Source organism: Fringilla coelebs, assembly GCF_963513975.1.
Source record: "Fringilla coelebs genome assembly, chromosome: Z".
In the NCBI taxonomy this organism is placed as follows: Eukaryota; Metazoa; Chordata; class Aves; order Passeriformes; family Fringillidae; genus Fringilla; species Fringilla coelebs.
Window position 1 is genome coordinate 52,539,182 of NC_140031.1, and position 27,308 is coordinate 52,566,489.

The following is a 27,308-nucleotide window of genomic DNA, read 5'->3' on the forward strand; positions in this document are numbered from 1 at the left end:
GTATTTTCTTAGCATATCAGCATGTTAGGGTGTTGCAGTTATAAATGTCATGCTGTGTTGTAAATAGATATAGATTAAAAAGCAGTTATCAACTGCAGAGTAAAACTCTTCCTTTTATAATTTTTGTCGGTGTCTTGAGTTTCCCCTCCTTCCTGATTTCTTCACCTTCCTCAGACAGGGATCTGGGATTGCTGTCTACTGTTAGCCTGCTCTTTCTTTTGTTATACTGCAAATCCTATGAGCTTTACACCTATGGATTGAATAAGGCTTGAAGAACCAATATAGATTTGCAGTACTTCTGACCTCTTCTGTCCAGTGTATTCCAGATCAGTCCTTGTGGAAAGAAGTCCCAGCTGGCTGCAAGCAAAGTCAGAGCAGTTCACAGTGTGATCCCAGAAGTAGCCGGTTGTGCTGAAAATTGCAAATGAGGGTCTCTTACTGTTTTCGGTGATAATTCACTTTCTTACCTAGAACCCAATGAACAGAATTTTTGTTACCTTAAAAATTCACTACAGTTGATTTTTGAGATTTTGCAGCTGGCAGGAGAATTAAGATCATTTATCAGTGACCAGCAATCATTGCAAGAGTAAGATCACTACTCACTGACAGGATACTTTGATAAGCTTTTTGATCTTTTGCCAAACAAGAGTGATTAGGGTTATAGGAGTTTAAAACTTTCTTCGGAGGAACATCTGCATACACAGAGTGGCAAACCTGATGATTTTTTTCTCATATCAGAAGACTTTAAAAAGAAGAGAGATCTTTCTTTAATCTGCGTGAATGATCATCATCAAATTGTGACATGCTTGTCCATCTGCTTTTCAAAGGATGCAAGGCTTATATTTACTAAAACGATGTGTAAGACATAATGCCCAAAAGTATATGAGATTGACCTTGCTTGTGCAAAGAACAGAAACGTAGGCATTGCCATCTACAGATACACAGTATCACCTCATAAGTATCCTGGGATGTGGTACACAAAATTATGCCTAACACCATCAAATTATTTTAATTTTGCATTTTTTCTTGGAAGAGCTGGTGGTCAGAAAGAGGATCTAATATTTGATTCAGGGATAATGTAAGAATGAAAATTGATGTGACCTGTAATTTATAAGAGACAACACTTGTAATGCTGAAGTTTCCTATGAGAAATTGATGGAAGACTAAAAACTAGTTACAGTGGAAAGAAATACTATGAAGTTCTTTAAGTGTAGCAGAGAGAATGGCCACGCTGCCTCACAGCAGGGAGACTTGCCGTACCTTTGGTTGTGAAGAGCTGCTGAAATGGTGAGGTGCCCTGGTCGGACGGGTCGGCAAAGCCGAGGGGCACGCTGCCTGCAGAGCTGGGGCCTGCCCGGAGCCCGCCTGCTCGGTGGGGCCAGGCCGGCCTGCACTCGCCCCGCTCGGGACCTGCCGCGCCTACCCCAGGCGGCTCCCATGTCCCCTCTTTTCATCCGGACGGTAAAAAGCCCTGCTGCCTGCAGGTAATCTGAGCTCCAAGCATAAGCGATTCGTTTCCCTAACCTCGGGGACCCAAGACTCCTGTTACCACGTGCTTCCTCTTGTCATTGCCCGGTGGGAGGGCTGCGGCTGAGCCCCTGCCCTCGAGAAAGGGGCCGGGAGGGGATGCGCCCGGGCAGGCGGGAGGCGCAGTGGCTCGGCAGGTTTCGAGTCCGCTCCGTCACCACTGCCCGGCACCGGCGCGGCGGCAGCGTTTTCCAGCGCTGTTTTGACAGGAAAGTCGGGTTATTTTAACAGGAAAGTCGACTTCCCCACGGGGCGGACGGAACCCTCAGCCCGCCCCAGGGCCGGCCGCCGAGCCGAGCATGCGCGGCGCCCGCTCCGCCCCCGGGAAGCACCGCCTCCGCCGCCGCCGGGCGCGGGGGGACAAGCGGCGGTGGCCGAGCGGCCGCGCCCTCCACCATGAACCTGCACCAGGTGCTGACGGGCGCCGTGAATCCTGGGGATAGCTGCTTCTCCGTGGGCAGCCTGCACGACCAGCCCTTCACGGTGAGCGTCCCCCGCCGCGGCCGCGGCGCCTCCGCAGGGCCCGGCGCCGAAAGCGGCTGCGTCAGGCGCGGCGGCCGCGGGCGGCCCCGGGCGCGGGGCTCGCCCGGGTGGCGCCGTCCGGCGGCGGCGGCGTCGCCCGAGGGGCCCGCGGGTCCCCGGCCCGGCGGGGGCGGGGACGCGCAAAACTTGTCCGGAGCGGCGGCCCCGCTGCCGGCGGCGGCCCCGGGCGGGCGCAGAGCCGGCGGGGCGGCGGGCACATGCCGGTAGCGGCGCTCCGGGGCCGCGGAGGTGTGGTGGCGGTGATAAAAGATTACATAAACGGCTGCCGGGACGTGCGGCTCGCTCTGGAAGGGAGTTCAGCGCTGCCCTGCAGTCAGGAAGGTGGCTGAATCCTCTCCTGCGCATAGCTGAGGAAGACATGGAATACCAAGCCCTAGTGTTGCTGAGGTTTTCAAAGCCTGTTTGAAGTCCCTGTCTCTTAGAGTGGAAAGAAAGCACTTCAGTACGTTGTAAAGGCCAAAGTCTTTATTAGCGTGCGTTTTCCTTCCTTTTGCTTTTGTTTTGTAAACACACTTCTGTTGTGTTCTTCTTCCCACCCTCCCTCCGTGTAGGGCTGAAGAGGAATGAAATGAGATGCAGCGAAGTTTCTCAGGGCACCACGCTGGGGTATTTTTAACCTTTCCTTTTATGGCTGCCCCCAGCTTCAGTCTGGTGTGCTCTCCAGTTTGATAAGGGAATGATAGATGGAAATGCAGGACTGAAATCTTGTTGTCTGCTGTCCCGTCTGGTGTACGCAGTTAAATTCGTCTAGCTACTTGCAGCTCCGCCTGGGGCAGTGGAGCAGAGGTGCTTCCCCAGGGCTAGGCTGGCTCTGCGGAATCTGTCTACAGCGATGTCCGGCCATGTCCTTGCTTCCCGTGAGTTCGTGTTGGAAGATATCTTAAACTACGCGGTTGAGACTTCAGATACCAAATTGTGCCAAACTCTCTAATTTTACGTATCCAGAAATGTCAAAGACCCACCTAAGGTGGGAAGCCATTTAGTAAGAGACAAGGAGGTGTGCTTTACAGAGAAATGCTAGTAAGCTTTCAAAATACCTTGTCATAAGTTTGCCATTTTCAGGTCATTCTTTTTTGAGGGAAACAATTTGAGTCATTCATGTCACTAGGCTCACTTTCTACCTGGTACAGCTGAACTTAGGTAAAGTTTTGGAGGTCCCCAGTGGATAAGAAGAGTAGGAATCTCTTCTTGAGGAGAACGGAATGTTTGGGAAGCATAATTTTTGATATTCATTACTGTGGTCTCTCTTTTGGAGGAGCTGTTTTCATAGAAGTACATTGTAACAATGTTTCCTGGACATAAATGTAATAACAATATTTCCTGTAGCTGCATTCATCTTCCTTTCATTATCCTTTTCCCTCAAAGGTTATTAATGGATTTCTTTTCCTCATATTTAAAATGGCTAACAGAAATATCCGTGACTGCTTCAGGGCTGTTTTTGTTGTTGTTACTGATTCTGTAATGCTGTGTTAAGTTAATGAGATTGCTTGGAAGGATTAAGAAGCAAGAGGCACTGAAGCTAATTTCTGCTTTTTTGGAAAAGGATGATGGACTCAAGTGTTAGAAATTCCCATGAAAAAAAAATTGACCATAGTTTTTCCCTGTCTGAAATTATGATATAAGCATTAATGAGTATAAATACTATTGAATTGTATTTTAGAAATGGAAATAAAGCCCCAAACATGTTAAACTTCTATCCTTCCAGTTATTGTGGCTGAGAACATAGGAGTTGATATTTCAGGGTTATGTACTGTACAGGAGGGACAAGTTGTCCTTGTCCAAGGGGAGAACTTGGTCTGTAATTTATATTTTTTTAGATACAGTATGCTTCAGGATATTTTCTCATAGACAGCACTGAATATTCAAAGTGAAGTATTTTAAAATACTACAGTTCTAAGCTAAAAATATCAAGATTCTTCTCTTAAAATCTGAAAATTTTGAGGCAAAATTAGTATAAAACTTCCTGTATCCACTGAATCATATACACCTTTTTGAGTATGTGCTGTTATGTTTTAAGGAAGAATTTCAGATATCTAATGGGAGGCAGGTTTGTTGTTCTGACTTTTTAATTTTAGGATGTGAAGGGTAGAGTGGAGCATGAGCTTCCTTGGAGAGAACACTGAGAAAGTTTTTAGCCCATCTTTTATTTATATGTTGAAAAGGGCTCATAAGTATCAAGATTCCATAAGAAGCATACCTGTTGTTTCTCTGCTGAGGGCAGGTGATAGTAATAATGTATGGCACACTTAATCAATGAGAACCTGGCCCTCAGCTGTCAGAAGTTACCTGTTTATTCTTTGTCCTTCTCTGGATACTGAATTATTTTATTTTCCATTTACTTGTCCACAGTGGAAGACATCCCTTGCTTTCTTTTGTTCAGGTCAGGTCTGAAATATTTGAGTAAAAGTTTAAAAAGCTCCTGGAGTTTATCACATAGGATTCCTCTGAACTAGTTATTACTGAAGTTGTATTTAAGTTATTAAGTGGGTCACCAGTGCTGATACAATGTGTTTGCTCATTCAGTTCTGATTCTGTAACGTTTTTTTAGTTATTATTTCTCCCCACCAAGGTAGCAAAAGATTTTGGAGGGGGGTAGTCTCTGTGAGCAATAGCAACTTAAAAAGTGCAAGTCCCAAGACTGATAATGAAAAACACAAAAGAGCGATTGCTCAAAGAGGTAAAAATCTGTGAAAGAAAGATTAATTACATAGATTATTTCAATGGAACCAAAATATTTCCCTGAGAGGTTTCATCTGTGTGTGTGATTAAACTAATTCTGGACTTGAGACTTGCTATGTACAATTGATAGAACTGGGAACTAAATATCTGAAGTTGAAAGGCACCTAGAAAATTGGGGTAGGGGTGGGGTTCCATAGCTTGGTCAAGACTACACTGAGTTTTCTAAAGGTACTGGATTGTAGTAGAAAAAGGCTTCCCATTCCACAAAATTTTTTGATAAATTAAAGTAATTTCTATGATGTTGTTACTTACCTGTCTAGAACATACTTAATTTTTGCACTTAGAACTCCCTGGATATTTGTAGTTCAGAAAATTGAGATATCAAAAGAGTCAAACAAGAAATTACACTGTTTACATCTCACCTTCTTCTTCATTGGTATTTAGTAAAGGGAAGGGATTTAGTCAGGAACCTTTTAAAGGGTTCGGGGTTTTTTTTAATAATACTTGAGTTAAGCTACTCTGGATTTAAGAAATTAATTGTCTTAACTGATTAATTAAAAAAAAAGAAAATTCCTTTACACATCAATGAAAAGTGCAGTTTCATGATTCAAAGTGCAGTGAAACATGATTCAAAGGGCATGGCTAATCAATTAGGTACTTAAAATAGTTCAAGTACTTCTCATAAGTAAAAAAGTTGGGTTTTTTTTTTTTCCCAAAACATGATGAAATATAATTGCTTAAAACTTAATATAGCATCCTAATAAAAGAGTTTAATTATTTTAAAAAATGTTTAAGTGGAATACTAAGACAGGTGTAAGTTTTGATGCAAAAGTGGGGATAGAGAGAGACCATACATAAAATAATTCAGCAACATACCATGTGGCTCATGGTGACTGTTTTGATTTTGACTGTTCTATGTACAGGACAGAAAAATATAGCAGTTATTGCAGTATCATCTGCTTCATAGATTTGTCTTTAGTTTTTATCTTGACTTTTACTGAATTTTGCGTTGTCTTTCTGGTGTATGTTCATCCCATATATGCTTGAATGTGTTTATATATATATATGTATCTTTGTAAATATGTGTGTGTGCACACATGGTCTGCTGCATTTAGCCATGGATAATAGCTGCCCTTTGTGTAAGAGAGGTAGGTTAAATAAAGTTTGTACAAGTTGTCCAAGGTAATGTGTCAGTCCTTAAATAGCTGTAGCAGAAACTATAGCAAAAACTTTGTATGTCAGTACGTAGAAGAAATATGTCAAGAAGGTTGATTGTAGGGGAAATAAATGTGTTGAAGGTGCTGTGGTATGTGAGAAGTTGAGGCCCCCAATTGTTTGCTTTTCTTCTGTTGAGAGTAGTTTCCCAATAGCAGTCTCAGATTGTGAGTTGTGTATGTCAGACTTTCACTTTAGAAAGAAATCAGAATAGTTTGTATAATTGTCTATACTGTTTCCCATGCTTTTAAAGCACTGTTCTAGTCAAAATTTCTGTTATTCCTCTTCAAAGAAATACTAATTTAGAACGAAGAGCCAACATTGGATTAAAAGAATAGGCAGAATTTTTGTGGAAACCCACTTCTGCAATACAAAATCACATTTATTTTCACAAGTCTGGAACATCTTTCACTTCCTAATTTCAGGCTTGTTTGCTATGTCAGCAGCAAGTGAGATCCATGGTCCTGCAGCTTGAACTAGTTCTATCTTGTTTATTTCTGTAACAGAAGAACAAAGCACTGTTTAATAAACATTCCAAGTACGTGATAATATCACCTTATCTGCTTGTCTTATTGTGCAAAGACAGCTTTCTTGCAAATGTTCTAGGGCATTCTTAAGGTGAAAGGCTTTTATGGTCTGCCAGCATCAGATGCAGAGGCTCTGCTTGCTGCAGAAAGTTGTCTTAGGGTTTTAATATATTTTTTTTTAAATATATATATTTAGGAATTCTTTCTCCATTCAACTGTATGATAGCATTTTGTGCCTTTCCCCTCCCTCCCTTCCCCTCCCCTTCCCATAAGGGAATATAGGTAAGCGAATATATATATGTACATGAAAACATGTATGTGTGTGTATATATACATACAATAAATTCTTACACTGGAATCACTGGCACATTGCTGAAGAGAAGACTGGAATTACCTTTTTTCTTAGTTACCACTGCTTACAAAGATGTACTCATATTATCTCCTGTTAAAATGAAGATGAGTGGCATGTTAACTATCATGGACAAGTCTCACAATAAAAGTTAGATAAAGTGACTGGTAGGCAGAATTCATTCTTGTTTTATCTGAGACCCTCTTAGGGTATGGAGGATATTTCTTACTCCCCAGTACAGACTTCTGTTATACTACAGTAAAATAACTCTGTCATGAATAAAAAAATATTAAGTGTAAAATTAGTCCAGCAGTACAGTCCAATTTTATGCACTTTGTTTAGGGAAGCATCTTGGTAAGATACTGCTGCTTAGGAACCTCATTTTCAGCTGAAGTCTGGGCTCCAGTGAGTATGTAAGAGGATCTGACATCTCTGCACAGAATCAGTCTAATGGATGAGTTGCAGGGGGTACAACAAAGAACCAAAGGAAGGACACCTTAGGAGGGGTACACAAGCTTCCCTCCTAAGGTGTCTGGTCTGTGTGAAGAATAGTGAGAACAGTAGAAAAGGGAGCCAGTTGCTGGAAAACTTAGTCACTTTCTTCTTCAGACACTTTTTCCATTGCAATATAAAACTTCCCTATCTTCTGCATCCCTTGCCTTTTGTCTTTGAAACTGTGGTTCTCCTGCAGGCGAACATTAAGTAAACATCAAAAATAACCTCCAAGTCATCATCCTTCTGCTTGGCTATAGTTATATTTGGAAGCTCTTTGAAAAGGCCTTTTTTCCCCCTTTCTATCTCTTTGGGAACAGATCAGTTCTACAGGCTTAGGAACTAGTCAGTGGTTCTGCAGCTTATTGGCATTGGGAAGCCAGTGTCACCAGGTATGATCTAATCTTGTCTGAACAGACTGATGTCTGAAGTGATTCCTTTTTTTTTTCCCCCCAAGTGTCAGTCTTTTCAAGTAGTGTGGAGAAATGCCAGAACATAAGGGTGTTTTCCTTCAGGAAACAGCAAGTCTAGGATGCTTTAATACTTCTTTAAGTTACTCTTGTCCATCATAGCCCAGGTTAGCAGGAGCTAGCCTGGGTTCTGACTTTTGAGCACAACATTAGAAGGCTATAAAGCTGTGAGAGAGAATCCAAAGGGGACAGTGAAGGGTCTGGAAGGGAAGCCATATCAGCAGTGACAGCCTGGCTAAGAGGACACTGAGGGGTGACCTCCTGACAACCTACATCTTCCTCATGAGGGAAAGTGTACAGGCCAGACTGATACTTTCTCTCTGGTGACCAGTGACAGGACTCTAGGAAATGGCCTGAAGTTGTGTCAGGGCAGGTATAGGCTGGGTATTAGCAAAAGGTTAATCTCGTAGAGCATGGTTGGGCACTGGAACAGGCTCTCCCCAGAAGTGGTCACAGCTCCAGCCTGAGAGAGTTTAAGAAGTGTTTTGATACTGCACTTGGTCATGTGGTTTGATTCTTGTGTAGGGCCAGGAGTTGGACACTGATGAGCTTTGTAGGGTCCCTTCCAGCTCACGAAATTCAGTGAAAGATGTTCCTGCCCATTGCAATGGAGTTGGAACCAGATAATCTTTAAGGTCCCTTCCAATCCAAGGCATTCTTTGTGTGCTATCCTATGATTGTGGTGGTGGCTCAGGGTCGTTTTGGGCTTCTCTGTGAAGCTAGAAATGGAGAGAACCAGATGGGAGAAATATAGTAAGTCTTTGAAGTGCTGATAAGGCCTAGGAGGGGCATATGCACACAGCAGGTAGGCTTCAGCCTTTGACGCTTCAATCTTAAATACATTTATAATAAAGCTGGGTCTAGGTTTCTATGTTATGTCTTTACATGGAAGCACTTCTTTTAGTTTGTTTTTTGTTTTCCTTAAAACTGCCTCTCTACAGAACTCTAAATTCTGAGAAATGGCTTTAGGAAAAATTATATATATGATATTTCCAAATAAGCTTTTTCTGGTAAACTGTGGACTTAACCAGTGAGTCACCAGGTGAGATTATTTTTAACTGAAGAAAAAACATTCTGTGGTGAACAGGTCTGAAGTTAATGCCATCACAATAGCAAAATAATTACTTTAACATTTGAACAAAAATTACTACTCAGTCTCCTCTTTTGAATGAGCTTACGCTTAGATTGCTTTGGAACCTGTAGTTCAGTATGCTAATTAGTAATAAATGCTGCTCTTTTGACAAGAGGAATTATACTGCTTGAATGTCTTGAAGCTGAAGGGGGAGCTGGACAGGAAGGAGCTCAAAAACCTACCAGTAATAAGTGTTCATAAATAAATATATGGTTATATTTAGTCTGCAGAATTATAGACAGCATTTTCAATTATGAGATGGTGCCTGGTGTTCGGCTGGTTGTAATGTGATAACTGACTATTGGCTGGGAGTGGTGAACACAGTCTTCTGGCTAAGACTCTTCATTGAAGCATCACTTAATCCTTTGTGGGGAAAAATGTCTTTGACTGAAATCTCAATATTTTTCATTTTATTTATTTATTTTAAGATGTGTGATGGTATGATAGTCTAGGGCAGTCTTGGTAAAGGTACTCTTTCATGTAAAACACTTGAAAACATGATCATCAGATTTCAAATTTATATATCTAGCTTTCAGTTATTCTGCTTTTGTTTTCAAGTCCAGTTTTTATTGAATTTATTGGAAATTAGTAGAGAAGTTGATTGTAAGGCATGATAATTTCTGTCAGTGTATGGAAATCTTCCATCTTCAGTTTCTGTGATGCTATTCTACTCTTGAAACTTTTAGTCAATTAAAATGGTGTATTTTTGATGCTTTTATCATTCTCTTGCTAACAGAATACTTGTATTTTTGCTCTTAATTTTGTTGCTGTCTTCCTAACTTTTTCATGAGTGTGCATTCCTTTTTCTAAGAATTTTATCCTTGAATTCTGCTTTCTTATGCTAATTGGATGATTCTGCTCACTGTTGTTTCCTCAAGTTTTTCCAGTGCTTAATCTTCTCCTCTATTTTTGTCTGTACTCGGTATCTAATAAAACTTCTGAGAAGATGGGAAGAAATTTTGACTCAAGCATTGCAAGACTCAGTGAACTGGCTTAATAAAGGTGTTAGATATATCAGCATACTCAGTGACATTAGAATTCATGTGAATAGCAGGAGACTCAACAAGTTTGAGAGGACAGTTTTTCTTGTGTATAACTAAGCTTCATGTTGTAGGCTTTTGATTTTTGCCTGTACAAAGTCCTTAATTAAATGCTTTAATAAAATTTTGCCTCCTCAATTCTGTTCCTCCTTTCCAGAAATTTCAAAAATTAAAACTTCTAAAGTCCCTGTCTCCAATCTAAGAAATATATTACTTTTTTCTACTTTGCAAGAACTTTGGTTTTTATGCTTTTACATTTCTTTTAGATGTTTTTGTATCGCCACATTTTTTTAGTTTTTCTATCACAAACCACATTATCTTCTGATGCAAGTCTTATGATGCACTTGTAAGCATGGAGAAAAAGCAATTTGCCACTTCTGTTGCTTGGTTTTAATTTGAAGACATCTATATTTTTTCTGCAAAGACCCATTCTGACTGGATAGTGTTTTACAGGGATAGGATACACGGACTATACTGTTTCATACTTAACTGATAAGTAAGTGTGCTGTAAGTAGATAAAGCTGTAGATTATTTTGGAGTGGTTTTTTTTTGTTTTCTTTAGGTGTTTTAAATTTTTTTTTGTCTATACTGTAGGCATACGCATCAGGATGTGATATTGTGGTACTGGGGACTGACTTTGAACGATTACAGATAATCCCTGGAGCAAAACATGGAAACATTCAAGTGGGATGTGTGGACTGTTCAATGCAACAGGGGAAGGTATGTAGAGCAGTGTTTCTAATAATGTTTCAGCAAAGTTATGTTAAGTACCTTCTTAGGAATGTGTATACTTGCAAGTTAGGGGAAATATACTACAATGAATAGTAAAATGACTGCTTTCTGTCTTGTAAGCAGCACATAAATGTAAATAGTAACCATAGATATGATAGATGGTTGTAGACGATAGGTAGAACTGCACAGGAGGCTGTGTATTCAGGGCTACATTCAGGACAAGAATTTGACTAAGAGATTACTAAGTTGGAAGCAAAAGTAATTTATTCACTATGTCTTTGCACTACTGGGCATATCATTGACGTACTGTGACATGTTAGTGGCTGGCAGGAGATGAATGCTTCCATAAAAATCACTCTCAGATCATCCAGAAAAATGACATCTGTTTCAAGCAATTCATAAAGCCTCTCTTGGATGGGGTTTGCTTTCTTGAATTCTTAGCTTTTGTTTTTTTGTAGGTAGGTCTGCATCAGAATGTTGCATTTTAGACAACATTGGGTTTTAATTCCTTTTAAGAGAGCTTTTTTTAAATTTTCCTGTCAGAGTGAAAAAGAAATTACCAGGTAACTCTTCACTGGGATGTCACAGTTCTGTAACACTGCATTGGGATGTCACAGGGATTAAACTGTTGACCAGTTCAGTGGGAACTCTTGATAACTATTTGTTCATGTAAGAGGGGTTTTCTACCTCTGTTGTTTCTTTAAGCTTGTCTTTGTGAGTAGATAATGTAAGCTTTCTACAAACCTTATGAGCTGATGAGAGCTTTGGTTATATTCTGGTGTCCGTCTTGAGACAAGACTTCTGATGGAAACCAGTTTGTGTTTACGTGTGAGCACTGTGCTGATGAAATCCCAGCCACACCCTGTTCCTGCTTTTTAGCATTTGAGTGATAAACTCTTGCAGTGCTAGTGAAGGAACACAAATGAAAACGAGGAAATGTTTTTCTCTGTGTCTAGCTGTAGTCTACCTGGGTTTCTCCCCTAGCAGCTGTTAACTAGAAGGTTGGGTTTTTTTGAGTTCGCTGAGCATTATTTCTCTTAATTTGCAAGTGTTATCTGGATTGCATGTTACCAATTCTGTATACATTTAAATGAAAAATTGTCCTTGAATTGTAAATGAACACACATGAATATATCACACTGTAAGGCATACTAACCTTTAGAGTTTTTAATTTCTTAAGTAGACCTGTGAGGTCATTTAGAGTCTGCAAGTTGGTATTGTATGCTGTAAGAAAACTGGATGTATTTCTAAAATGCTGAAGTACTAAGCAGTGGATGGCTAGGAATTTGCTTGTTGACCAGACTGATCAATGAATTTTCAGGTCATTCTTGAAAGGGTGGAATTTCTTCTAAGAGATTCTTCATCAGTACTAATGCACAAATTCCACTTTGGTTTGTCAAAACATAGGGTTCCAATGCTCTCAGTGTGTCTTCATAGGAGAAGTACTCCAACTCTCTCACCATTTTTGTGTCCCTTCTTTGGACCCAGCATGTCCATTTCTGCTTGATGCTGGGGACACTGGATGTGGTACTCCAGCTGATGTCTCATTAGGGTAGGGAAATCATCCACTTCACCCTACTGGCCACCCTTTTGGAGCAGTCCAGGACATGGTTGGCTTTCTGGGATACAGACACATGCTCCCAGCTCACGTACAGTTTTTTTGTCTACCAGTACTCCCAAATCCATATCACAGGGTTGCTCTCAATCTATCAATTTCCCTAGTGAATACTGATGGTATTGATTCTGACTGACCGAGGTGCAGGACCTTGCCCTTGGACTTTTTGAAGGAGATGTTCATATGGTCACACCTGTCTGCCTGCCACAGTCCTTTTGGCTGGCATCACTTCCCTCCAGCCTGTGGCCTGCCCCACACAGCCTGGAGTTATCAGGGAACTTGGCTGAAGGTGCTCTCAATCCCACCATTATTCTTTTTGGTGGAGTGCAGGTCAGTGAAGGTGCAGGGTGTGTAGCTGTGGAAACTAGTGGAAAGTTTTGGGAGCAGCAGTTGCTCTGGACGTTACAAGTTGAACATTTTGGAATGCTAAGGTTATCTTTAAAACCCACTGAACAATAAAGTAGGGAAAAAATGACCACATTTGGAGAAACAGAACAAAGGAAAAATCTAATCAATATGAGTTTATATAAATTTTTGCTGTTGGATATGGAACAGAATTATTAGAGAATACAACTGTAAGTGAGGTAGTTAAAGAGAATTAGAGAGGGCAGATAGTAGTTTGCAAAATGCCTGAAGAAACTTCTTCCTTGCAAATGTGACAAAATTATTCTTGGCATTTTGGGGTCAGGCTGTTGTTGTAGGATGGAAATTTATTTAACTATCTATTCTTCTAATGTAGAGGGTTTCTCTTAAAGCTATGGATCTGTGGATTTTAGGATTTATATGAGTCTCTATGTTTGTATAGATCTTAGGTATGACAGTTTAGTTTGGTTTCCTTTCAAACTTTAGTGGTTGATACTGCAATCAAAATATATTTTAAAAAGTGAATCTTTCTTTATTATTGTTAAAGGAAAATTGTGAATACTTTAAGTCAGAATCTTACAGAAATAGAAGATTGATTATTGCAGCATATAGTATCTATCTGTAGATGTTCCTCTTTTAACTACCATCAGTTCAGAATGCAGGATGTCTGTTGTTCATGACCTATGCAGACCCCTTAATTTTTGTAAATCTGTAATTCAAAATACTTTTTGGCCACCTTGTCATGTGACAGTTCTCTCACTCTCTGCCTGAGGTCTTTGACATACATTTGGCTTGTTTTGGCTCTTCTTAGCAAGTCTTCTAGGCTTGCTTTTATATAGATACCTTGAGATCAAATACTATTAATTTTGTATTAGTAGTATTTGAGGTGGTTGATAATCTGTGATGAAATAAGACTTTCAAACACTGACTTAAAACTGACAATATTGCAACTTTTTTTGGACTGTTTTACGTTAGACTTTAGTAGTAGTTCTATTTACAGTTTTCTGCATTGGGTGTTTTCTTTGCATAGTTTGGCTCTTTTGAAATATCTTTTTAAAAGGTAGCCTGTTCTAATGCCAAGGAAGTAAACAGGAGTGCTCTGATTGTGTACTGGTTCCATGTCTGAGAATGGGAACTCTGCAGATTGCTTTGAGTGTTTACATAGTTTATAAAGGGTAGAATATTGCCAATAATCTGATTTTAAAAAAATTGTTTAGCTATGCTCTCAGTAGTTTATTGTGATTAATGACTAAATGGAGGATTGTATTTTTATTATTGACAACACTAGCTTAGTGATTTTTGGTAAATGTAATTTTCTGTTTTCAAAAGGAAATACAGATGTGAGCTTCAAATTTATCTAGAAGCAGGGTTAAAAGTAAAATCAACCATTTGCATCTTCTTTCTGTTTGTTCAGCTTGTTTCTTTTATGTGTGCTTGTATATATATAAATATATATTACTTTAGATTGCAGCTTCTTATGGAAAGGTGATTTGTATCTTTGAGCCAGTTAGCATCTTGAAGCAGAACCACAGTCATCATAATGTAAGTATTTCATCAGCCCTTAATTTATTTGAGCAGTCAAAAAGCTTGAAAGATTTTACTTTAAAGTAAAGTTTGCTGTTTTGATGTCTTCTTTCAATGCTAGAATAAAGTTGAGACATAAAGGTGGTCCTTGGGAAGTGAAAAGGGTGGGATAAAGACAGGGGCCTGTAACTTGAAATAGTTTTAAGGAAGATAGGCTTTACTATAATGCTTCATATTACTTGCTTATGTAACCCTGCAGTTTGTAACCAAAATATACCAGAACACAAAAAGATGTACACAGCCCCATTCTGCCATGAGTGTAGCCATTAAAATAGGAATTCCTTTTTGAACCATCCTGTGTAGCCTTCATGTTTTGGTGTGTTCTACAGTTCTTACTTTAACTTTTGCTTATGAAATTATGCGCCCTTTGCCAAATTGTAATAATTGTTTGAGAAATCTGTGGCTTTTTTAGAGTATCTGACTGAATTATTATACTTCAGTGTTATAATGGTGAATAAAAAAAATATTTATTCTTTTGGGGCTTACTTTTGGTGACTGTGTTTTAGTGATTAACATCCAGAATCTTAATTTCTGGATAATAACATGATTTAGGGCAAATTACTTAACCATGCTTCTTACATGAGGAGGCATATGGCTATAATTAGAAGCATTAGATTCTAATTGAAGTCAATTTGTTGATATAAGAACTTTGACAGCAATTGCTCAAGGAGCTTATGTCTCCCTCTTCAGGGCTTTGGTCACCATTTCCATTAACAAATTGTTTATATGACCATCTAGTGGATTCTCCTCTTTGTACTAACCAACTCAGTCACAGGATCCTGGGTGTACATGTAAACTTGTGGCATAGTATATATTAATTAATTAGCTGGAAATGAACACCTACGTAATAATTTACATCACTGGAAAGCAGTGGAATAAAATTACAGTAAGATGTAGTTCTCATGTTCCTATGAACACTTTGGATATACTGCTCTTGGTTTTGGTCCATCCACCCCATTTTCCAATCCATCCTGAATGATTTTCTATACTGGTAAAGGGTATGCTTAGTTTGAAACTTCAGAGTTGGAGTAGTAACTGTAAGCAGCAGAGGAAGCACTCACCACCCACGATTTGCTTTCAAATATTTTAGTTGAAGAAATATTCTGTTACTTCGTTCTTTCAGTTTACTTCTATGCAATGGTTTCCAGCATATTGTTTGATGTTTTTGTAAGATTGTCTCTGTCTTCCATTACTGGAATGTTCAGGGTCTAGACAATCCAAAAAAACCCCCAGCTTTGCAAATACTCTATGTAGGTCCTTATCTGCAGCTGCTTCTTACTGTTTTTTGCCATACTTTTGAAAGACTGAGTTGTCATATTTTAACTTCACATCTATTTCTGTGTGGTATTTTTGGGGTGGAGGATGACTACTTTTAAGAAAGTCTGTGAATTAAGAAGGAACTTATTGGCTCCTTATATTATTTCCAGAAATCTTTTCAGTTTCTTCTATAAATCAAAATATCAAACCTTTTTGGTCTATTACAGAAACAAACAAGATAAATATTTTGTAAGCCCAATCCTCAACTTGTTCTAGAGAGTGAAGTAGAGATGCAAAAGTGAAAAATACTTGACTGTCCTGTTGTATATTAAAAAAACAAAAAACGAGTGGAGGGGAAGTATCACGTGTTATGTTGACCTTTCTGAACTCCTAATTCAGCAATGGTACAGATATCAAGCACCAGATGCCTTTAACTTGTCTAATTTTTGATATCTTTTCTTTGTTTCAAAATAAAATCTTACTTCCTCCTAAAAAAATTCTCAAATTCCAGTAATGATTTTATATAATAATTTTTTTCAAGATAGAATTTTAAAATTAGAAGTTAAAAACCTCATAAGTGTGGCCATATTAGTAAAAAGCTATTTTGTTTTAATATCAGAATGAATAAATTTTTAGTAGATAAGCAGTAACTTATGTTAAACATCTTCATAAAATCTGGAGAATGCAGTGAAGATGTACTATTTATATTATAAAAACAGGATGGAGGAGAATGAAGAGTTTTCATGCTAATGTTTGTAAATACTTAAAATTTCAGGTGTTACATTACCAGTGGCAGAAGAATGCTCAAATCTCGCTGGAAGCCATAGTGCATAATCTAACATGGGATCCCACAGGTACAAACAGATTAAAATAAACACTGCACCTAATTTTTTACTTTAATTTTTTTTTTTTCCTTGTGGACAAGGAAAAGGTCTTTTTTCTGTCCTTTATGATAGGGAATACCAAAGTGGTGCGAAAGGTACCTTTTGTCACTTATTACAGGAGAGCTAACATACTAAGTGCATCTGTATGGTCTGGCTTGATTATTCTTATCTGAGCAGATAAGAAAATGTGACTTAAATGGTAAATATTTGTTAAGAAAGAGTAATGTCTGCAGTAGACCTAGGCATTTCTTTTAGAGAAAACTAAAATTTTATTAATTTTCATAGTTTGAACTCTAGGTGCTCAAATCTACAAAAAAAATCTAGAAAAGGTGTATCTGCCAGATTATTTTCTGGACTTTCAGCTTTGCGGAACTTTTTTTCCTCTCTCTCTCTGTAAAAGTCTATAGTTTGTTACTTGCTTGTTGTTAAATTTCCATAAATATTTGTTCCAGGTACGCGCCTTCTGACTGGTTCCAATTGTCTTCAACTTTGGTCCAATGTTCCGTTGGAAAACCTTGCTGACAATGACAGTACTGAAAGAGCAGGTGTTGGACTTGGAGAGTGGAGATGTATCTGGCAATGCAAGTAAGGAACCCAATTAAAGACAAGTAATTCCCTTTTCTTTACTGATTCATACCTTTGAGATTAAATACTTGGTGTAGTTAAATGAAATGCTATTGCATACTGTTACGTGATAAATATTAGTGATGTGAGATAAACTTTAATCATATTTCCCCTTGTCTATGTGACATTCTTTCCTCTTACGAGATCAGTTGCAATTGGTTTTGGAACAGTTCTTCAGCTACAGACAACACTAGTAAGATACTGAGGGAAGGCTAATATTGAAGCTCTCCAATAGGTGCTCTTCATTGTAGAAGAAATAAGGTGAAAGCTGTATGATTGCTGGCAGGACTGATTTTAAAAAAGCTTCCTTCTATGTTCAGTTGTTTCCTTCTTACACATCTGCCCCCTGCTTTCACTCACTTTTTTCTAGATTTATTCTGGGTATTTGGAACAATCAAGGTCGATGCATTCTCTTTTCTGCGTCTCTGAATTCTCTTCTTGTATTCATGTTGATATTGATATTTGCATTTGTACATGGTATATTGTACATTCAGAAGAGTTTTAGTTTAGTACTTAAGTTTATAAGACAATTTAAATCGTTCTGCCATAGGTAGACTTTTCTCATACAGTGGGGTGGGTACATTGTTCGTGTGGGAGCAATGTTACCTACAGCCATCTTCTAAAGAAGTTTCCTGAAGTGGCTGACTGAGCAGACCAACCTGAAGTTACTATTTGTCAAGCATTTAGAATTCTAGTAGGTAGTTCTATAGGTAGTTTTCTGGCTGTACCAGAAAAACATTCATTTTATGATGCTTCAGTTGTTCCTTTTTCTCTTTACTTGAATTTCTGTCAGTGTGATGTGTTCAAAAACCCAAGATCATCCAAATGACAAATGAAAAACTTTTCTTCACATGTGATGAACTTTCTAAATACAAGGAGTTAAAGAGTTACTGTATTGTTTGAGACATCTTTGGGCACTCATCTCTCAGCCGAATAAGAGAAGTCAGCCTGTAGACAGAATGACATGAAGTATGGCTTTAGCATCTGGGGTTCTGGTAACAGTAGCTGAGATCATACAGCGAGTGCTTTTCTTCTGTTCCTTCTATAACAGGTTTTGCATTTGTATCATGTATGAAGACTTATAGAAGTCTTCTCAGCTCTCCACGTTTTTTCCTGTTTTAAACTCTCTTTGTTGGAGATAGAGCTGAGTGTTGCCTTCTTTGAATGAGTAGGTCCTGGAAAGGGTCAACAGAACTTGCTTTTGTTTATACCTTTTATGCCTGTATGTCTTCTGGCATTTGTAGTGCAATTGGATTTAGAATAGGTTTTTCTTGTAGAGAAGTCTGCAAGAACATTATTTTGCCCCTGCAAATATCCTGTTTTAACCCCTGAAGGAAACATTCACAAATGTTTTCATATTTGCCCCAGCAGGAGAATTTTGCTTAAACCTGGGAGGACTTCTTTGATACAGAGGTTTTGTAATCGCCTTGCTCTTGTTACTGCACATAAATGCACCCTGCTTTTATTGACCTTAATTTAACTTAATCCCTTTTGAAAGTTAGGCCTCAACAACTTGTTGCATGTGTGTTAAATTCAAGACAAAAATGTATACTGTGCCTGTGCTGTGCAATTAAATTTTTGTATGTTCTTGTTGATATTAATAAGCTTTGTTACTTAGTCAATAACTGAGTGCTTCAAAACCTGTAAAAGAAGCTCATTTATTAGCACAGCCAATTAAAGTAAAATGCTCCAAAAGTTAACCACATAATTAGGTGTAAAATATTTTGGTGTAGCATCTTACAGCAGTGTGATCATTCATGTAAAAGTTACTTCCAGACACTTTTTAACTACATTGTGCCTTTTACACTATTTTGTTTTCTTGAGTTGTAATTCTAGGAAATACGGGAAGTGAAGCTGTCTTTCGGAGTGGTTGAAAGACAATATGGTACAACAGAGACCATTTTGAGATCCTTATAATCATGTAGTGGAAATAGAACAGTTTAATCTGTTAGCAGCTGCTTTTCTGCTATGATATTTTTGAATATTGGCTATTCAGCTACAAGATTTTTGTTTTCTGGATCACTACAGCCATGTGTTGTACATGAGTTTACATCTTAGTCTTTTGGACTTTGTTAAAATTTAACTTTCACACAACAGAATACACACTTGTATTTAAGAATTAAAAAATTTTTGTGCATTCAAGGAAAAAAATGTTTACAATTTTATAAAAGTTGTTTAAGTCTTTTTTTCTCCTTTTAATTGTCTTTATTCTATAGAACTGCTTCTCAAGTTTGTTTAATGAAATTCTCGCCAGATGGGGAGTTTTTTGCTACTGCGGGAAAGGTAAGGATTTTTTTTCCTTAGAGCTTTGTACTAATTCAGAAAAGCATTAAAGCAATCCAACAAAAACCAAAAAAAACGTTACTTAATGAAAAAAAAAATTGTAATTTCTTTGTAGTCTGTCTATGTGTCTTTACAATTTGGTAAACATTAATTTGGTAGAAGGGTAGTTCCAGGCAGGGAGGTGACACACCAAATATTCAGTGCTTACTATTCTAAAATACTCATTTTTAATTTGTACCAAATTATAAGACGTAAGAAGAAGAAGAGTTTTGAGGAATGAGGGAAATCTGTGGATGAGATCACTGCTAGCTGTCCTACTAGTGAGGAAGTATAATCAAAATACAAAAAAAAAAAAATAGTTCTTGCATATGTTTTTTGTGTAAACATATCTGTATGCAGATATGTGTCCGTAGAAGAGGTTCACATTCTCCTTCATAGGTGTGTTGGCACATGGTTCATGACGGTGTTTGTGGCCAGCCTCACTAGTTGGTACTGTGTGCTCAGCATGGAGCAGTTTCTCAGCAAAAGCAGAACCCCTTGGCAAAATCAGCAAAAAAACTAAAGCAAAATGTCAGTCTTTTGTTTTCCTGAAACAAACTAATCTTTTGTTTATACTCCAAAACTTGTTGTTCAGGTTTTGTAGGAGAATAATGTCCTTACAAGTCAAAGCAATAAAAAAAAATCAAGATCATGTAGAGGATCCAGTGAACTAATGTGACAAACCCATACGAGAATTTATAATACTTGTTAAGGAGTATGAGCGGGAGAAGAAGTTGTTTTCTGCATCAAGTTTCTGCTAAAGAACCTAAAGGCTGCAGAGTTACTAGATACCAAACAACATGCTAGTATGTAAGGTTAATATCAGTTGCTGTTATTGGTGAAAACCTGGCTTAAGAGTCTCAGAATCCTAAGCAGTAATAACCTGACAGAACATGTTTCAGACTGAAGAATAAAAGACAGTTTTGCAATTTGCTCTAGTCGGTCTTGGATGCATGAGTGAAAAATTAGTGTGTACACGTAATAAGTGGTTAGAACAGCGTTTGATTTAGTAATGATGTGGAACTTGGCTGTTTGTGTCATAGTATCTGTTATACATGCTTAAAAACAAAGAGATGATGGTGATTCAGTCTGCAAATAAACCTTGCTTTTGAAAGGTAGTTGTCATGCATATTTTTGTGATTCAGTTATGTGCATCAGGAACAGATGAGTAATGCACGTCTTTATTAGTTGTATGGGGCTTTTTTCTTTTAAAGCTTGCCATTTCAGATCATGCTTGATTGGAAGACTAACTTTTGAGACATTTGCTATCTTTAAAGAAAAGATAAAGATGTAACAAACCTGTAAAATTGCCTGGATTTCCTTTTCTAGGGAAACTATATTCCAATTAACAAGCTTCCAACATACGAAGTGAAATACTGGCTTTCTTCATGCTAGATTATTATCTGTATAAAAACAAAGCAATAAATTCTCATGCTCCATTCTTTTTGTGCTTATTTGAATGTTGTATTTCTTGCTATATGTTCTGTGATGCCTTAACTGTCATAGAAAGGAGAGCCATTCCAGCCGTCTTTCAGATAAATAAAATTCTTTGGGTATATGTTTTATGTTAAAAGGTAGTGTTTTGTTATTGTCAACAATATATATATGTAATCCACCTTTTTGTGATGGGTAGGAGTTAATGTTTATTTTACAAGTCAAATGTAAATGGTTTAATGGTTTCTAATGTTACAATTTGCTGGAATGGTGGAAAAAGGAATTAATCTGCAAATAGCTTATATAAGATTAATATTATTGCAGAGTTTTTGACTTCAATATTAAGATATCCTGTTATTTTAGAATATAAATTCCTTCAAAGTGAATTACTGAATAAGTAAGAAAATTAGTAAGTAGGAAAATTAATAACATATTTTTTACCATAAATGCTTAAGTTAGTTACCTGATTGAAGAACCTTTAAAGCACATCTTTGTCCTTTACTTAACTATTTGTGAGGGACATTGCTGGTCAGCAACGCCAACCTATCATCCCCCCTAGTAGCGTCATGTTATGCATACCCAGGTTATTTCAATATTTTAGTGCCATTCACATTTAATAGTTGATCAACAACTTGTGAATCTGGGTCCAGATTAATTTATCTAGTCCTTGAAGGCAGAATCAATTCATGTGTGTATCTGAAAAAAAGCAGGCTGACTAGTACTGAGCTTGGTTTTTGAGATATCATCTGTGACCATTGTTTGTTTTCCTAACAGTTATATTTATGTAGAGGATTTGGGTTGTTTTCTGACAAGGTAGAATTAGTTGTATTAACATTTGAATACCATCTCAGGCTAGTGCAAGTTGTGGCTTTGTGATTCAGAATTGGTAGCTGATCAGAAAGACCTATATGAAATCCAAGTTAGTAATGGCAAGAGTTAAGTGGAAGCTCTGCTCCTGTGTTTTCTTTAAGATCACGTTTTGAAGTTCCATTTTTGGAGCAATTCCTCACTGATAAGAAAAGCATTTTAATTAAAAGAAAAACGAAATCTCAAGAGATGTACCCAAAAGAACTTGAAGTGCATCATATTCTTATGCAAGGTAATCTTATTCACTGTTTTTTTTGTCTTCTCACAGGATGACTGTCTTGTGAAAGTATGGTACAATGCTGAGAGCTGGCGTTCAGCCGTATCACCACCTGGTGCGAGTCCAGAAAACCAAGCAAAAGAGCTTGATTTTTCATTTGTTTATTTGGCTCATCCTCGATCAGTAAATGCATTTTCATGGAGGAAGACCAGTAAATTCATGCCACGGTCAGTAGTTCTAATAACTAGTTCATAAATTCCCAAAAAAACCCCCAAAAAACTGTACAGTCTGCCTCTCTCTACAATCAACAGTCACACAATTACATGTTTTGCTTCAGTTATTGAATGTGCACACCTTTTATACTGTTTCTGCTCTTGATTGGAAGGCAAGTATCCTCTTACCTGGCAAAGAATTGAAAAGATAGGAGTCTCAGAGACTGACTTAGGCATTGAACTAAATACAAAATTAGCTCTTGAAAAGTCATGTCTATTTGCATTTTTTTTGATTGCACTAAGCGACCATTCATACATTTAATCCTGACTTGTTCTATCCTGATCAGAGCAAAAGTTCTCTGATTTGAAGTCCTCTTTCACAGACATTCAAATATTTTAATGTCTTATTTGTTTTTCTGCCTACTACAAAGCTAGAGCTCTGTCAGAAGTAGTATGTGGAAATTGAATTCAAGTAATCATTTGGAACTGATACCTTTAGTTTGAGGTGTTAAGACTGTGTTCAGACGATTCCAAAATGACCCGTACCTAGTCTTCACCAGTACTTTCAATCTTAAACTGAAGTAGTGTTAGCAGTTTTGTGGCCTGACCATCTTTTTTTCATGTTTTTCCAAGCAGTAAACAAATTTGCATGCCTTTGTGTTGAGCAAGTTTATGTTATTCATTGTACCAGTCTTTAAGACTCTTCATAAATCTATAGTTCTTACTCTGTGTGTCACTTATGAAAATCCACCTGCTCCATGATTCCTAAGAGAGTTTGCTGCTGGACAGTCTGGTCATAGCTTTCAAGCCTTATGTAGAGCTGAAGAGTGAACTTACATGACCTGGAAACCTGATGGTCTGCGTAGTTTTTTCTGGTATCTGGTGTAGGGTAATGAGATTTTTTTGGCTATATATTTAACACAAGTTACACTTGGAAAAATAGTAACTAAGGAACACTCGTAGATTTAAATTGTCTGTTGTTTCCCTGGTATTATCTGACTTTTTATCTTTTGAATATATATTATTTTATAAGTGGGAGATACCAGTAAGAGCTGGAATTACTATCAGGTATCCATAATATTATTAGCTTTTTATGTGAATGACTTTAAAAGATAAAAATTTTGCTGTTCTAGGTATGAATTTTTCTTTAAATTAAAATCCACAATTTGCTGTTGCTCTATTTTGTGGTGACGTTTGAGGTGATTTATAGCCAGATACTTGAACAGAGGGGAAGGCCTTTCCTACATCATTTATTTTCCTAACAATGTATTGATGAGTTTTTCTTGTGCTGGTATCTGTAAGTTGCTGCAATTCCAAAGACCGGTAGTGGAAAACTGTTTGGAAATGTTGGTTTATTTTTATGCTGTGTAATAGTTAGCAGCTTCTTCACTCCTTAAATTTTCTTTCATTAGTGGTGCTGTCTGCAATGTACTCCTGACTTGCTGTAAGGATAATGTTTGTCGTCTCTGGGCAGAGACTTTGTTACCCAATGACAGTCTGTTGTATGGGGGAGGATACAGCAATTGGAGTGAAGCAGCGAACTTCACAAATAACTTCAAGAGAAATACTTCAAGTAAAGAAAAAGTGCAAAGTGCATTGGAGGTAAGAATTTAAATTCAACAGTGAGAATAAGCACACATAAAAACTTGTGATTTTAGACAAGTTTGTAATTTGTAACTCATGTTACAATGTATCACAAGCTAAAATCTTTTATACCAAGATGTGCATAAAATGTTATAAAAGGGCAAATTTCCTTGAAATCTGCCTTGGGCAGGCTAAGCTGACAGCTCATTTGCTGAGCTCCTCACATTGAAGACACACTATTCCAAAGTCACAACTGCCTATTTTGGTCTGGTAACTGAAGAAGAATGCTTTGCAGTATTTAGTTCAAATGGCTAGGAGCAGTATGGAGCACACATTTTATATAGGTTATGTGAAACCCAGAGGTGATGCTGCCTTAAGATGTATGGTAGCAGCTCACTTGTTACCTCTGAAGTTGTGGGATGTTCTCTCTGACTTCTGCAAGTAGAAAAACAGTAATATGGAGGAAAGAAAAATAGTCTTTCTGCTGTCGTCCTCAGAGCAGACTGCTCATAAGCATTAAGGCTAGTGATTCTTACCAGATAGTGTTTTCTAACCAGTGTGAATAAGGAAGAAAGTGTAGCATTAATGGTCTGCTTCAAGGGTACGTAGAGCATATGTGGACATTGTGCTTTTATCTTAATGGAGTGATGCATTTAGCATGCTCATAGTGCATGCTATACCTGAAAAATATGGCAGGCTAAAAGGCACAAGAGAGAAAAGGAAATAGTCAAAGAGGAGGAAAAAAGAAGCTGAAGAAATTTCTGTGTTCCTGCGGAAAATAAAAGTCAACATTAGAAATCAGGAACAGCAATTATGTGATAATTGAGAGAAAACTGTTTGACTTGTGCATGCTGTGTAAAGATGGAAAGCACGGCAAGTGAAAAGGAATGCCAAGAGTGTAACACCATCTTTAATACAAATTGTGTGCCTCTGGGTACCTTTGGGTGCTTACATAGATATCTACAGCACAAAAGGCTTGAACTGTGTAAGTCAGTCTTAAAAACTGAATATTATTATTTCCCCTGGAGACAAGTATTTGTATAAAAGAGGAAGACCTTAAAACTTGTTGTGGCCTTTTGTGGGGTGTTGAATCTGATCTAATTAGATCCAAAGTACGGATGCTGTTTTTCATTAAATGAGACTACTCAGTATTGCTGCTTTGTTCAGAATCTTGAATAAGCATGGTGTGTGTTTATGAAACACAAGAGTATTTTCTATGTAAGTATAAAAAGTGTATGAACATTGTCTGTGCACTGAAGTATGAAGTATTTACTACATGAAGGTATTTTATGGGCTTTCATAAATAAATCCAAAGGCACTGGTTTCTCTCTACTGCAGACTCAACACAAGTTTGCAGGAAACTCCATTGATTCTTTAAGTTAGCTTTTAAGATGAAAAATATAATTCATTAGTGCCTATAAAACCACTTACAGATTAAATCTGCTTTTCTTTTTGAAAGGATATTAAATTATGCCTTATTCTTCGTGCAGTTAAACCTGAGGCACTTCCGACGAGGAAGGAGGAGGTCAGGTGCTGTTGTAGCACATACTGGATATGCTCTGCATCAGCAAGATCCTCATGAAGCTCACAGGAACATTCCTCCTCATGCAAATGCCCTTTGCCACTACCATATTGCTGCCAGTATCAATCCAGCCACAGGTAACAAATGTAATCTTTGCTATGAAGTGAACTCGGTTGCTGTTAGGTGTGTGTTCTCTCTGGAAACTTAACAGATGTATTTGTTCAGTATTTATATGATCAAGCAAAAATTGCTAGTGTGTTGGTTTCATTTTTGCATGAAAGAACTTTCTACAGTAATGAAATTATTTGAATAAATTTCCAGTGCAGTAATTCTGTCTTTTATGTTGCTCATTTTTAGGTGAGATTGATAGTGTCTAAAATGGAGGAAGCTAAGTATTTGTAACTGGAGTTAAAATTTACTGTAAATTATGTACAATACTGGGAATACACTGATAAAATAGAAAATGTCTAAGCTTCTTAAAATGATTACCTGACACTTAAGTGTTGAAATAACCACACATTTCATGTACTTCTGTCTCTGAACCAAACAAAACATGCCTTCGCCCTGTATTCCATAAACTTTGATATTGCCTTGCACTGGAGCAACATGTTGATAGGGGTTGAGGAAACTCCCCTGTAGCTGCTGATACTTCTGTCTTTATTATCTTTGTGTCTGCTGAAAATTAAGCATGTGTCTGCTCATTGAAAAACTGACTAGAAATGCAATATGGAATGGCATTTCATGAAGATTCTGATGTGGTTTTCTGTGTCTAGACTTAATGAACAAGCATACTACGTAATTCTTTTCTTAAACTAGTTAAACTCTCTTTTATAGTATTGTTTTTCTGTTCCTACTTAATCTTTTTTGAAAGGCCAGTTTTCAGCTAAGGGCATTTATGATTAGTCATGTTTCTCGCTATACAGTCTGGTATGATTGGAAAGATCAAGTGATTTCCATTAACACTGCTTTGCTAAGCAAAGCTGTAAACACTTTCTCCTTTCTCCTCTCTCTTATTCTTCAGCATTTTGAGTAGCAGTTCATCGGTTCATATTTTAACAGACAGGACTAGAATCACATCCAGCCTACCAGAAGGAAACTTCTTAGAGTTTTTTGCTGTACCATCATATTTCTACAGGAGAAGTCTCCAGTCATTGCTTGTTACTACCCAATGTCACACAGGAATCTTTCTTGAAAGCTTCTTGGAGATTTGTTCATCTCCTCTTATATTTTTTCCTCTTCAGATTGCACAGTGAGCTAGCTAATCTTTTCATGTAGGTAGCACATAATCTTTGACTATTTTTTTTAACGTGCTTTTAAAGCATTTTTAATTTTTATACAGAATAGCTAACGTTATGGTTAATCATGGTTAGCCATCAACCAAGCCTCAGGCAGTCGCTTGCTCACTCCCTGTAGGACTGGGACGAGAATCAGAAGGCTAGAAACGTCCTGGGCTGAGATAAAACCAATTTAATAGGTTTTATCTCAACCTTGTTTTCCTTAATAGGGGAAACAAAATCTGCACACATGACCAAAGAGACACAAGGAATGACTTCAGTGCTTCCTGTGGGCAGGGAGATCATCAGCCATCTCCAGGAGAGCAGGGCCCTATCACACCTAACAGTCACTTGGGATAACAAACACCATCCTTTCAAACTTTCCACCTTCTTCCTTCCTCCTCCCACTTTTGGCACTGACCATGATGTCATGTGGTCTGGAGTATCCCTTTGGTCAGTTTCAGTCACCTGTCCTGGCTATGTGTTCTCTCAATGTCCAATGCAACCCCAAGTTCCTTGCCAGTGTGGCAGTACAAAAACCAAAAAAGACCTTGGTTCTTGGGCTTGCCTTGTTTCAAACCCTGCCTAGCAGCAACAAAAACATCTCTGTGTTATCAACCCTGTGTTCGGCACAAATCCAAAACACGGCCCAGTACCAGACAGTATGAAGAAAGTTAACTCTACTCCAGCCAAAACCAGCATGACTATGCAAACTTTAACTTTGCTTTTGATAGACTTTGCATTATAAATATGCCAAACAGCAAACGTTCAGAATGAGGATAAAAACAATTTTGAAAAATATTAGAAAAATTAGGTACTTAAAACTTGTCTTTGGCTTTTCTA

The 27,308-nt window shown here is 37.9% G+C and overlaps 1 protein-coding gene across 3 annotated transcripts in view; it reads left to right on the forward strand.

Moving 5' to 3' along the window:
- The first annotated feature begins 1,876 nt into the window (after positions 1–1,876).
- The window catches only part of DMXL1 (Dmx like 1), a 75,304-nt gene continuing 49,872 nt past the window's right edge, over positions 1,877–27,308 (forward strand). For all 3 annotated transcript variants that reach the window (XM_084225661.1, XM_084225662.1, XM_084225663.1), the window contains exons 1-9: positions 1,877–2,010; positions 10,569–10,694; positions 14,149–14,226; positions 16,301–16,379; positions 16,862–16,994; positions 19,250–19,316; positions 21,925–22,100; positions 23,498–23,687; positions 25,160–25,328. In XM_084225661.1, coding sequence (XP_084081787.1) covers positions 1,924–2,010; positions 10,569–10,694; positions 14,149–14,226; positions 16,301–16,379; positions 16,862–16,994; positions 19,250–19,316; positions 21,925–22,100; positions 23,498–23,687; positions 25,160–25,328 — 1,105 coding nt within the window. In that variant the 5' untranslated portion in view covers positions 1,877–1,923. The remainder of the gene's footprint in view (positions 2,011–10,568; positions 10,695–14,148; positions 14,227–16,300; positions 16,380–16,861; positions 16,995–19,249; positions 19,317–21,924; positions 22,101–23,497; positions 23,688–25,159; positions 25,329–27,308) is intronic.